The 13,341-nt window shown below is 44.2% G+C and overlaps 1 protein-coding gene across 5 annotated transcripts in view; it reads left to right on the top strand.

The window, feature by feature from the left end:
* The window catches only part of PROSER1 (proline and serine rich 1), a 70,360-nt gene that overhangs the window by 55,385 nt on the left and 1,634 nt on the right, over positions 1 to 13,341 (top strand). For all 5 annotated transcript variants that reach the window (XM_056561975.1, XM_056561976.1, XM_056561978.1 and 2 more), the window contains 2 exons: positions 5,794 to 7,417; positions 12,717 to 12,843. In XM_056561975.1, the coding sequence (XP_056417950.1) occupies positions 5,794 to 7,417; positions 12,717 to 12,843 (1,751 nt within the window). The remainder of the gene's footprint in view (positions 1 to 5,793; positions 7,418 to 12,716; positions 12,844 to 13,341) is intronic.

The following is a 13,341-nucleotide window of genomic DNA, read 5'->3' as shown; positions in this document are numbered from 1 at the left end:
AGCGTATCGCCGGCCGCAGCAATTTCCTTCCTCGGCCGGTGATAGACTGAGCGCACTGTCATGTAAGGAACTTGAGTCCTTAAAGGGGTACTCCGCCCCTAGACATCTTATCCCCTATCCGTTGTCGGCCGGGACCCGTGGCTAATAGCGCGCGGCATTGATCGCGCTGCCGCGTGCTATTACCCTTTAGACGCGGCGTTCAAAGTTGAACGCCGCGTCTAAAGTGAAAGCATGTCGGTTAGCTCAGGGAGCTGTTCGGGATAGCCGCGGTGAAATTGCAGCATCCCGAACAGCTTACAGTACAGCAGGAGGGTCCCTACCTGCCTCCTCGCTGTCTGATCGCCGAATGACTGCTCAGTGCCTGAGATGTACAAGATCAGTGTGTGCAGTGTTATAGCCCCCTATGGGAGCTATAACACTGCAAAAAAGTGAAAAAAAAAAAGTGAATAAAGATCATTTAAAGGGAATCCGTCATTAAGTTTTACCATATATAACGAGTGGCAACACGTAATAGAGGTTAATATCATGTGTACTACCATGTTTGGATGTCTGCTGGCACGTCTGTAAATGTGGCAAAAACAACTTTGATAACTGTCACACGCAGTATGTAAATGAGGCTTAAGTAGTCACCAGGCATGCTCAAGTAGTCACCAGGCATGCTGAAGTAGTCACCAGGCATGCGGCCTGCTGAAGAAGTCACGGCTCCCCACGCTGTACTCACGCTCATTCAGGCTCTAATCACTCCTATTTAGACATGATTGACAGCCTACCTCTGAGAAATGACATCAGACCCTGACTGAGCTGCTGAATCATACCTAGATAGGTATTATTTGAGCCTATATAGGCGTGATTACTGCTCCGGTATCCATGACTACTTTAGCAGCCGCACGCCCCACTGAGCCTCATTTACATACTGCGTGTGACAGTTATAAAAGTTTTCTCCACATTTAGAGACGTACCAGCAGACATCCAGGCATGGTAGGACACATGATATTAACCTCTATTATGCGTTGCCACTCGTTGTATAGGGTAAAACTTAGTGACGGGTTGGTTCCTTTTAACCCCTTCCCTATTAAAAGTTTGAATCACCCCCCTTTTCCCATAAAAAAAAAACAAAATAAAAACAGTGAAAATAAACATGTGGTATCGCTGCGTGCGGAAATTTCCGAATTATAAAAATATATTGTTAATTAAACCGCTCGGTCAATGGCATGCGCGCAAAAAAATTTCAAAGTCCAAAATAGTGCATTTTTGGTCACTTTTTATATCATGAAAAAATGAATAAAAAGCGATCAAAACGTCCGATCAATGTAAAAATGGTACCGCTACTTCAGATCATGGCGCAAAAAATGAGCCCTCATACCGCCCCATACGCTGAAAAATAAAAAAGTTATAGGGGTCAGAAGAGGACAATTTTAAACATATAAATTTTCCTGCATGTAGTTATGATTTTTTCCAGAAGTGCGACAAAATCAAACCTATATAAGTAGGGTATCATTTGGACCTACAGAATAAAGAGAAGGTGTCATTTTTACTGAAAAATGTACAACGTAGAAACGGAAGCCCCCAAAATTACAAAATGGCGTTCTTTTTCAATTTTGTCTCACAATGATTTTTTTTTTCCGTTTCGCCATAGATTTTTGGGTAAAATTACTGATGTAATTACAAAGTAGAATTGGTGGCGCAAAAAATAAGCCAGCATATGGATTTTTAGGTGCATGATTTTTTAAAGGTAAGGAGGGAAAAACGAAAATGCAAAAACGGAAAATCGCTGAGTCCTTAAGGGGTTAAATATTTATGAAAAGTAATTATTAAAGTTTTCCTATATCGCACTGTTGACAAGTAGAGGGAGCTAAAATGAGAATGTGAAGAAAAAGTAACTTTAAACTTGGCTGCTTCAAATTTGACCCACCCCTCTCCCTGCTGGTGACCTCACACCTTCCTTCCTCTTGTGTCTGTGCAAGAGAAGGGGGAGAAATTCCACTTTGCCGTGCCATCTTGTTGGTGACTTAACAGTGGTAAAGTACAGCTGCTACAGATTAATGGTATAATTATATATTATGTATATATAGAAAGAATCTGCTGCGGATGACATCTATTCTATGGTTCACAGTCTAGTGTAAACATCTCCCCCTGCTGTCAGTCTGCAGTGACCCATTAAGGGACAGACATGGTCAGTGACACACGCACGCTCAGTACAGAGACACATGCAGACTTTGTACTGAACGTAGCTCTCACACACTGCTTTCCCAGGCAACTGAAGGGCACGTGATATGCTTTGTACTGAAACGTTTATAATAATTAAGGAACCCGGTAAAGCTGTGTGTTACAGTTATGCCCTGTAATGATAATGGAGCCTGACTGTCTCACACAGCTTTCAGTGGCTCCTGAATGGCATGTGATCTGCTTAGTACTGACACATTTCTGGCCATTCAGGAGCTTGGAAAAGCTGTGCGTGACAGTCAGACTCTGTTATCATTACAGGGCCTTGAGTCATTATAGGGTCTGACTGCCACACACAGCTTTCCCAGGCTCCTTAATGGCCAGACATGTTTCAGTACTAAGCAGATCAGGAGCCTTGGAATGCTGTGTGTGGCAATCAGTGAAGAGGTCTACACATTGAGCGTCAGGACTGATAGGCAGGTCACAGAGGTGAGAAGGGTGAAGGAGGACGGAAGGGACTGCAGCTCTAAATTTTGTATAATCTCTGTCTGATGTCTGCAGAGTGATCTGAGAGGAGACCAGGGCAGGACTGTGTAATGTGTGTGACTGTGTGCTGCCCCTCCCCCATCCACCTCTCTGCTCCATTGATAGGTCATTGTTCCTCAGGGACTTCAAGAAAATGGCTCTGGCTTCCCCTTTCATTTCACCAGCCGGTACTTTGCACATGTGCAGTCAATGCTTTTCTATGAGACACTCTCAGTCTTAACTTTCCTATGCCCTTGTGCCTGCTATATAGCAGTTGTGTACGTGTTGTGAAAATAAAATGGTGACACATTCTCTTTAACCTCTCGGGGACTCAGGGCATACCTGTAAGTCCTGAGTCCCGCTCCTGCGATATAACGTGGTGACCCCGCATCATATCTGGTCGGTCCCAGCGTCTAACGGTTGCCAGTACACGGGGCTAATATGGCGCGTCACTGATCGTGGTGATGCTCCCTATTAACCCTTTAGACGCAGCGTTCAAAGTTGATAGCCGCATCTAAACTGTAGAAAAAAGCATATCCCGATCAGCTGGGACGCGGGTGGAGGGTCTGGTACCTGCCTCCGGCATGTCCAATCGTCGATTGATTGCTCCAAGCCTGAGATCCAGACTTGAGCAATCAACCGCCGATAACACTGATCAGTGCTATGCTATGGCTTTGCATTAAACAGTGCTGGAAATCAATGTACTACATGTTATAGTCTCCTATGGGGGCTATAACATTGCAAAAAAAAAAAAAAAAGGTGTAAAAAAGAGTTAATAAATGTGATTTGACCCCTTCCCTAATAAAAGTTCAAATCACTCCCTTTTCCCATTAAAACAAAAAAAAACATGTAAATAAAAATAAATATAAACATATGTTGTATCGCCATGTGCGTAAATGTCCAAACTAGAAAATATATTGTTAATTAAACGGCACGGTCAATGGCGTACGCCGAAAATAATTCCAAAATCCAAAATATATTCTTGGTCACTTTTTTATGCCATGAAAAATTTAATAAAAAGCAATCAAAAAGTCCGATCAAAACAAAAAGGTTACCGATAAAAACTTCAGATCACGGCGCAAAAAATGTGCCCTCAAATTTTAAACGTATAAATTTTCCTGCATGTACCGTATATACTCGAGTATAAGCCGAGTTTTTCAGCACGATTTTTCGTGCTGAAAACACCCCCCTCGGCTTATACTCGAGTGAACTCCCCCACCCGCAGTGGTCTTCAACCTGCGGACCTCCAGAGGTTTCAAAACTACAACTCCCAGCAAGCCCGGGCAGCCATCAGCTGTCCGGGCTTGCTGGGAGTTGTAGTTTTGAAACTTCCGGAGGTCCGCAGGTTGAAGACCACCGCGGCCTTCGACATCATCCAGCCCCCTCTCACCCCCCTTTAGTTCTGTACAGTACTCACCTCCGCTAGGCGCTGGTCCGGTCCTGCAGGACTGTCCGGTGAGGAGGTGGTCCGGTGGGATAGTGGTTCCGGGCTGCTATCTTCACCGGGGAGGCCTCTTCTAAGCGCTTCGGGCCCGGCCCCAGAATAGTCACGTTGCCTTGACAACGACGCAGAAGTACGTTCATTGCCAACGTACTTCTGCGTCATTGTCAAGGCAATGCCTCTATTCTGGGCCCGAAGCGCGGAGAAGAGGCGCCCCCGGTGAAGATAGCAGCCCGGAACCACTATCCCACCGGACGACCTCCCCACCGGACAGTCCTGCAGCACCGGACCAGCGGCGAGCGGAGGTGAGTACTGTACAGAACTAAAGGGGGGTGAGAGGGGGCTGGATGATGTTGAAGGCCGCAGTGGTCTTCAACCTGCGGACCTCCGGAGGTTTCAAAACTACAACTCCCAGCAAGCCCGGACAGCCGATGGCTGCCCGGGCTTGCTGGGAGTTGTAGTTTTGAAACCTCTGGAGGTCCGCAGGTTGAAGACCACTGAGGGCGGATGATGAGAAGAGGATGATGAAGGGGGGTGTGGGATGATGACAAGAGGATGATGAAGGGGGGGGTGGGGTGGGGATGATGACAAGGGGATGATGAAGGGGGGTGTGTGGGATGATGAAGGGGGGTGTGTGGGATGATTACAAGGGGATGATGAAGGGGGGTGGGGATGATGACAAGGGGATGATGAAGGGGGGTGAGGATGATGACAAGGGGATGATGAAGGGGGGGATGTGTGGGATGATGACAAGGGGATGATGACAGGCGGTGATGATGATGTTAATGACGGGTCTGGATGATGACAGGGGGGGATGATGTATTTCCCACCCTAGGCTTATACTCGAGTCAATAACTTTTCCTGGGATTTTGGGTTGAAATTAGGGGTCTCGGCTTATACTCGGGTCGGCTTATACTCAAGTATATACGGTAGTTATGATTTTTTCAGAAGTAAAACAAAATCAAACCTATATAAGTAGGGTATCATTTTAATCGAATGGACCTACAGAATAAAGATAAGGTGTCATTTTTACCCAAAAAATCGCTGCACAATGATTTTTTTTATTTTTTTTGTTTTGGCGTAGATTTTTGGGTAAAATGACTGATATAATTACAAAGTAGAGTTGGTGGCGCAAAAAATAAGCCATCATTTGGGTTTGTAGGTGGAAAATTGAAAGGGTTATGATTTTTAAAAGGTGATGAGGAAAAAACGAAAGTGCAAAAACAGAAAAACCCTGAGTCCCCAAGGGGTTAAAATGAGGACTACCAGTACTCCTCGCGGACCAGCATACATGACCAGATTGTGTTATGTCAACAAAAATCGCTGTATAACACACAGGTAGAGATTTAGCTCCATATTTTAGATAAAAAAAACTGTGTGGTAAATGCGGTGTGTGTGTGTGTGTGTGTGTTTATATACAATAATTTTAGGCATATGGGGCCAAAAGTCTAATTTGGCCATCACATTCATGCCTGAGAATGAGGAGACTGGCCTTTTTAACTCAACTGATCGACTGGTTCGCATACAATCCCCAATGGGACCCTTGGTGGTCATTCGTGACACTGTTTTGCTAGGGTTGTGTTGTATTTGCATTTTGCATGGAAGACTATTTGTCTTTTTTTATTTTTTTTTTAACTAAAATAATTTTTTTTATCTTTTTGTAGCTGCTGCTGCTCCAGCGAACCCTCTTGCTTCTCCACATGGAAGCAATTCCTCTGCTCCCCCAACACCTGCTGCAACACCGGCCCCTTCTGCTTCTCCCGCTAAAGCATTAAACCCTCCGTCCACTCCTACAACTCCACTTCCGGGAATGAACATGTCTTCTCCTCTAGCAGCATTTCCAGTGCAAGCTCCTTCAATGCCATCTCCTAAACCATCTACACCCACACCGACAGTGATTAAAAGTGCTCAGATGTCCTCTAGTGCCCCTGGGCAAACAGTAAGCTCTCCTACAACATCAAGTCCCTCACTATTCCCCAGTCTTCCTACTGCCATTCCAACCCAATCGACTTCCTCCACATCCTGTGCTAATCCTGGGCCCAGTGATACAATGTCATCCTTTCCACTTGCAGGACTTCCATTTTCTGCTACGTCTTCTACAACCACTGTAAGCAATGCTATGATGCCATCTATATTCGCTGGTCTCCCATTGCCGCTAAATCCTGCTTTTCCGGGCATGGCTAGCCCAACTCTGTCTGATATTGCTGGAGTTGCTGGACAATTAGGCAATCCTTTGCTGTCTGTTTTAAAGGGATTTTTAGCTTCAAATGATCCAGCAGGGTTGATGAATTCGCCTTCGCTGCCTGCACCAGGACTGTTGCCATTTTCAAGTCTTCCAAATACAGATTCGGTCTCCGCAGTGAACAAGTCTTTTACTCCTCCATGTTCGACCCCAACACCTCAGAGAACCGCCACTCCAGGAATGTCCATATTTTCAGGCTCCTCTTCACTTTCAAATCCTACTTCTACTTCTGCATCAATACCAGGACAACCTATGTTGGCCACTCCGTCTCCTCTTAGTTGTTCATCCATAGTTCCACAAGCCCAGAATGCACCCAGCTCAATGTCAGAACAAAATCTTTCATCTTCACCATCCGCAACCAATATCATGACTAAAACTGAACCAGCTAGTCCATCACCTTCTGCGTTCAAGGGTCCATCACGTTCAGCAACACCTTCTCTTGGTTCTCTAGGGTTACCCCCAGTTCTAGGCCATGGTTTCCCAGGCTTGTCCAATTCAATGAACCCAGGATTGTCAGCGCTTTCCTCAATCAATGGAAATTTAGGCAGCCCCAACCTGTCTTCATTAGCTTTGGGCACTTCTGCAGTATTTCCAGGTTTCCCATCATTATCCAATGGATCTCCATTTGCAGGTAGCCCAGTTCTTACTCCATCTGTTCCAATGCTAACGTCTGCCGGCGCAATTGCTAGTGCAACTCCACCTTTAACATCGGCTGTGTTCCCCGGCCTCTCAGCATCCGCTGCAGCGGCGGTTTCGCAGTTTCCATTGAACCTATCCACTGCAGTCCCTTCACTGTTTCCTGTGCCACAACCATCCTTGGTCTCATCCAATCCATCTTTTCCTGGATTTCCAGTTTCTAGTACACCATCAGTCAACTCCTCCATATCTGCTCTTCCATCCTTCCCTGGACTGCAGCCTCCATGTTCATTGTCAGGAGTTCCTTCAGTGCCCGCAGCTGCCTCTGCTCCATCTCCAGCCTCTGTTCTACCAGGATTCGCCTCTGCTTTTAGTTCCAACTTCAATTCTGCTCTTGTGGCACAAGCCGGGTGAGTAATACTGCCATGTTATCAGATTGTTTCCTCTTATTCTTTGTTTCACTTGATTCATGTCAATACTAAAATGCATACATAGTTACATAGTTTGTAATGTTGAAAAAAAGACAAGTCCATCGAGTCTAAGCTAGAACCCTACTGTGTTGAGCCAAAGGAAGGCAAAAACCCCCATGAGGCTGATGACAATTGCCCCATGACAGAGGAAAAATTCCTTCCCAACCCCAATATGGTGATCAGAATAAATCCCTGGATCAACGTTCTATCCCTATAAATCTAGTATCCATAACCTGTAATATTATATTTTCCCCAAAAAATATCCAGGCCCCCTTGAACTTGTTTATCGAGTTAGACATCACTACAATCATGTGGCAGAGAGTTCCGTAGTCTCACTGCTCTTACAGTAAAGAATCTCTGTCTGTTATGATGGTGAAACCTTCTTTCCTCTAGACCAGTTGTCTTCAACCTGCGGACCTCCAGATGTTGCAAAACTACAACTCCCAGCATGCCCGGACAGCCGTTGGCTGTCCGGGCATGCTGGGAGTTGTAGTTTTGCAACATCTGGAGGTCCGTAGGTTGAATACCACTGCTCTAGACGTAGGATGCCCCCTTGTCATGGCTACAGGCCTAGGTATAAAAAGATCACTAGAAAGATCTCTTTACTGTCCATTCATATATTTGTACATTGTAATCAGATCCCCCTAAGACGTCTTTTCTCTAAACTAAATAACCCCAAACCTGATAACCTGTCTTGGGCCTATAATCCCCCCATACCTTTAATAATCTTTGTCGCCCGCCTCTGACCGATCCCGCATAAACCCATGTTGGTGCTGTGTTAGAAGGTTATTTTCATTAAGATATTACAGAATAGCATCTCTCAGAAAACCCTCAAAATTCTTACCCACCACAGATATTAAACTTACAGGCCTATAGTTCCCGGGATCTCTTTTTGACCCCTTTTTATATATTGGTACCACATTAGCCAAGTGCCAGTCCTGTGGAACACTTCCTGTCATTATAGAATCTTTAAATATAAGGAATAAAGGTACTTAATTCCTGCAAAACCCTGGGATGGTTGCCTTCTGGGCCCGGTGATTTATGTGTCTTAACCTCTTTGGGACGCAGGGCGTACAGGTACGCCCTGCATCCCTGGTCCTTAAGGACATACCATTCAGCAGGCATCCCGTGACATCGCCCTCTAGAATCTCTAAACTGTGGCCCTTCAGATCTTGCAAAACTACGACTCCCAGCATGCCCACACAGCCATTTACTGTCTGGGCATGCTGGGATTTGTAGTTTTGCAACATCTGGAGAGCCACAGTTTGGAGATCACTGTGCAGTAGTCTCTAAACTGTGGCCCCCCAGATGTTGCATAACTATAACTCCCAGCATGTACGAACAGCAAACTGCTGTCTTGGCACGCAGGGAGTTGTAGTCGTGTGCCTCCATCCGTTGCATAACTACAACTCCCAGCATGCACGTTCTGTCAGTGCATGCTGGGAAATGTCGTTTTGCAACAGCTGGAGGCACACTAGTGAGGAAACACAGAGTTAGGTAACAGAACCTAACTCAGTGTTTTGCAACAGCTAGAGGCACACTGGTGGGGAAGTACTGAGTTTGTCTGTTACCTAACTTGGTTTTTCCTCACCAGCGTGCTTCCAGCTGTGGCAAAACTAAAACTTGCAGCATGCACGGTCTGTCAGTCCATGCTGCGAGCTGTAGATTTGCAACAGGGTACATTCACACTGGCGGGTTTATAGTAAGTTTTCCCCTGCAAGTTTAAGCTAAGGCAAATTTCCATCGCAGCTCAAACTCCCAGCAGGAAACTCGCTGTGAACCCGCCTATGTCAATGTACCCTAAAAACACTACACTACACAAAAAAATAAAAAATGTCTTGTATGGCAGTGTTTCCAAAATGTAGCCTCCAACTGTTGCAAAACAGCAACTCCCAGCATTGCCGGACAGGTTTGCCACAGCTGGAGGCACCCTGTTTGGGCAACACTGCCGTAGGGTATTTTGGTGGAGGAGGCAAGTGTAATGCCTGCATTCGGCTCCGCCCCCATGCAAATATCTCATTTATGCCCCAAATGCGGATCGCGCTCTCTTACTTTGGAGCCCTGTCATGTTTCAAGTCAACAGTTTAGTGCCCCATATATGGGGTATTTCCGTACTCGGGAGAAATTGCGTTACAAATTTTGGGGGACTTTTTTTCCTTATACCCCTTATGAAATGGAAAAGTTGAGGTATACACCGGTATGTTAGTGTAAAAAAAATAAACATTTTTAAACTAACATGCTGGTGTTGTCCCATACTTTTCATTTTCACAAGAGGTAAAAGGAAAAAAGACAAGGAGCAATTTCTCCTGAGTACGGAAATACCCCATATGTGGGCGTAAAATGCTCTGCGGACGCACAACCAGGCTCAGGAATGAGAGCGCACCATGTACATTTGAGGCCTAAATTGGTGATTTGCACAGGGGTGGCTGATAGTTACAGCGGTTCTGACAAACGCAAAAAGAAAACACCCACATGTGACCCCATTTTGGAAACTACAACCCTCAAGGAATGTAACAAGGGGTATAAGTGACGAATTTTCATTAAAGTTGGATGTGAAAATGAAATTTTTTATTTTTTTCACAAAAATGCTGGTGTTGCCCCAAATTTTTCATTTTCATAAGGGGTAATAGGAGGAAAAGACCCCCAAAATTGGTAACACCGTTTCTTCTGTGTAAGGAAATACCCCATATGTGGATGTTAAGCGCTCTGCGGTGCACTACATGGCTCAGAAGAGAAGGAGCGCTTTGTAAACGCACGTGGCCCCCAACTTCAATTCAAACCAAATTCTCTCTCCAAAAGCCCAATGGCGCTTCTTCTATTCTGAGCATTGTAGTTTGCCCGCAGAGCTCTTTACATCCACATATGGGGTATTTCCTTACTCAAAAGAAATGGTGTTACAAATTTTGGGGACTTTTTCCTCCTATTACCCCTTGTGAAAATGAAACATTTGGGGAAATACCAGCATTTTCACGTCCAATATTAGCGAAGATTTGTCAATCACCTGTGGGGTGTTAGGGCTCACTGTACCCCTCGTTACGTTCCTTGAGCGGTGTAGTTTCCCAAATAGTATGCCATGTGTTTTTTGGTTTTTTTGCACTTCTGGCACCATGAGGACTTCCTAAATGAGACATGCCCCCCCAAAAACTATTTCAGCAAAATTCTCTCCCCAAAAGCCCAATGGCGCTCCTTCTGTTCTGAAACTTATGTGCCAACAGAGCACTTTACATCCACAAATTTTGGGGTCCATTTTCTCCTATTACCCCATGTGAATCAATATATAATTTATTTGGAATGTCCATTTTCCTTACAAGCAGAGAGTTTCAAAGTTAGAAACATTTTCTAAATTTTCTTAAAATTTGGGGATTTTTCACCAAGAAAGGATGCAAGTAACGACAAAAATCTGCCACTATGTTAAATGCAGAATAAAGGGTAAAAGCATCCCAGAGTTATTAACGCATAAAGTTACAGTGGTCAGAATTAAGTCCTTTAAGGTAAAAATGGGCTGAGTCCCTAAGATGTTAAGGTTACTAAGCCGGCACCGTACTTCTTGTTTGGATAAACCACTGAGATTTGCTGGAAAATTTACATTATCCCTTCCCATACCCTCTGACATTGGATTTAGCAGATTGGCCTTTTCCTCATCCTCCTCCACCATTTAGCAGATTGGCCTTTTCCTCATCCTCCTCCACCATAACACTCAGACTATTCTTAGGAGGCTAACATTTTCAGCTTTAAGTTTCCTATTATTAATTTAGTTCAGTGCAGATTCCCATAACATGTCATCCAACCAGATTCTGCATTGTACACATGAAATGAATATTTGTATATAAAAATAACATGGCAAAATCCTGTCATAACAAACATACTTACCTTTTTCACCTTTGCCTTTAGGGTAGTGGTCCACGAGAGGTTAAGTGGTTTAAGAGTTTGTTCACACTAAGAATATGTAGCTGGAATTTTCCCGGCAGACATTACGAGTGCAGCCGACTGCACCTATATCAGTTGGAGGCTTTGATCCCATGGGCCTGTGCCATTTCTATTGACAGCAATGCAGTTCTGCACAGAATTCTGTTCATTCTTTTTTTTTTTTTTGGAATCCAGTTCCACCGCATATTTTGTGTAGTTTGAACTGCACAGTGTAACCAATGGGAGGCTGCTGCAGGCAGATTCCACTCGGCAATTTCCAAACTGAAATTTTGTACTGTACTTATGTTATTTTTCTTAATGCTTTCCTAACCAGTGTTTCCCAACCAGGGGGCATCCAGCTGTTGCAAAATTACTACTCTCAGCATGCCTGGACAGTCAAAAGCTGTCCAGGCATGCTGGGAGTTGTAGTTTTGCAAAAACTGGAGGCCCCCTGGATGGGAAACACTGTCATAAACTGATAAAACTCAGAACTGTGGAAATATGCAATATTGCCATGTAGTAAGACAGAAAGTAACTGTTATTCTCCATTCTACGGTCACCGCCATGTCATTTTATACATTGGTGCAACACATATTGGTCACTACTGCCGCAACAGCAAGATTTACACTTAAAAATGTTTCCAATACACATTTGTGACTACCCTATTATTTAAATGGTAACTCTCATTAAAATACATTTTTTGCTATTGCACTCCTTATGGTAAAAAAAAAATATTTCTAATATACTTTGTTTAAAAAAAATGAAGTTTTCTAGGTTTTATTTGTGCTTAAAAAAAGCTCAAGAGCACATTTTCCCCCATCTTATGCACAGACTTAGGACCAAAGCCCACACACAGGAAGTGCAGCCTGGAGTGCTGAGGGGTGTGTGTCCAGCCTCATCCAATCATAGCTTCTCTCACAATTAACTGCCATATGCTGTTGGTTGGACATCCCCCCCCCCCCCTCAGCACTCCAGGCTGCACTTTCTGTGTTTGGACCTCGGTCCTAAGTCTGTGTATGAGATGGGGGGAAATGTGCTCTTGAGCTTTTTTAAGCACAAATAAAACATAGAAATTTAATAAAAAAATAAAAAATAAAGTATGTTTTATTTACCATAAGGAGTGCAACAGCAAAAATTTGTTTTAATGAGAGTACCCATTTAAGGGGAAGGAGGTCTCCTGACGTTACCCCGATGGCAGGTTGGACATGTTGGTTTTTGGCATACACTTTGCCTCTATAAGTGTTTTTTAGCCTCTTGTTTCCCTTCCCAATCGAACTGTTTCATAGTTTTTGTTTGGTAACTTGTAACGAATGTGTTTGTTCTTTTCCCACAGGCCTTCAGCTTTTCCTCTTCTTTCTCTCTCTGGTCTTCCTGGATTCCCACAGAATCCTTCTCAGTCATTGCAAGGGCTCCAGCAGAGCGCAGCAGCAGCCGCCGCGACACAATCGGCTCTATTACAGGCAAGAACCTGAGTATATTCCTTAAAGGCTCAATGGGGATATTCATGTAGTTCTGGTACCCAGATAAAACTGCTCTGGTCTCGAATACCCAGTGAGACAAAGGACATAAAACCTAAAGCAAATAATATTTAACAGTGTAAAACCTTTACATAATATGCAAATAGCTATTCCGAGTATCACTATTTGTGTAGCTTTTTGGGTATGAAGTATGTGTGTGTGTGTGTATATGTATATATAATGTTAGGGCTGCACGATATGGGAAAACTGCGCAATTGCGATTATGGGCCTAAATATTGTGATTTCGATATGTGATGCGATATAATAAACAAATGGTGAAATCCCTCCTATTTCATGTCCAATCTCCCTCATTTCACATTTCTCCTCCCATTTCATGTCCACCACCCATTTCACATCTCCCCCATTTAATTTTTACCCAGCCCCCCCAAGTCAGATTCTCCCCCCACCCCTTATTCTCGCACCCCCCATCACATTCTCCTC

This window comes from Hyla sarda, chromosome 2 (assembly GCF_029499605.1).
Source record: "Hyla sarda isolate aHylSar1 chromosome 2, aHylSar1.hap1, whole genome shotgun sequence".
Taxonomy (NCBI): domain Eukaryota; kingdom Metazoa; phylum Chordata; class Amphibia; order Anura; family Hylidae; genus Hyla; species Hyla sarda.
Note: the sequence above shows the minus strand (reverse complement) of the source record. Positions and strands in the feature narration are given on the sequence as shown.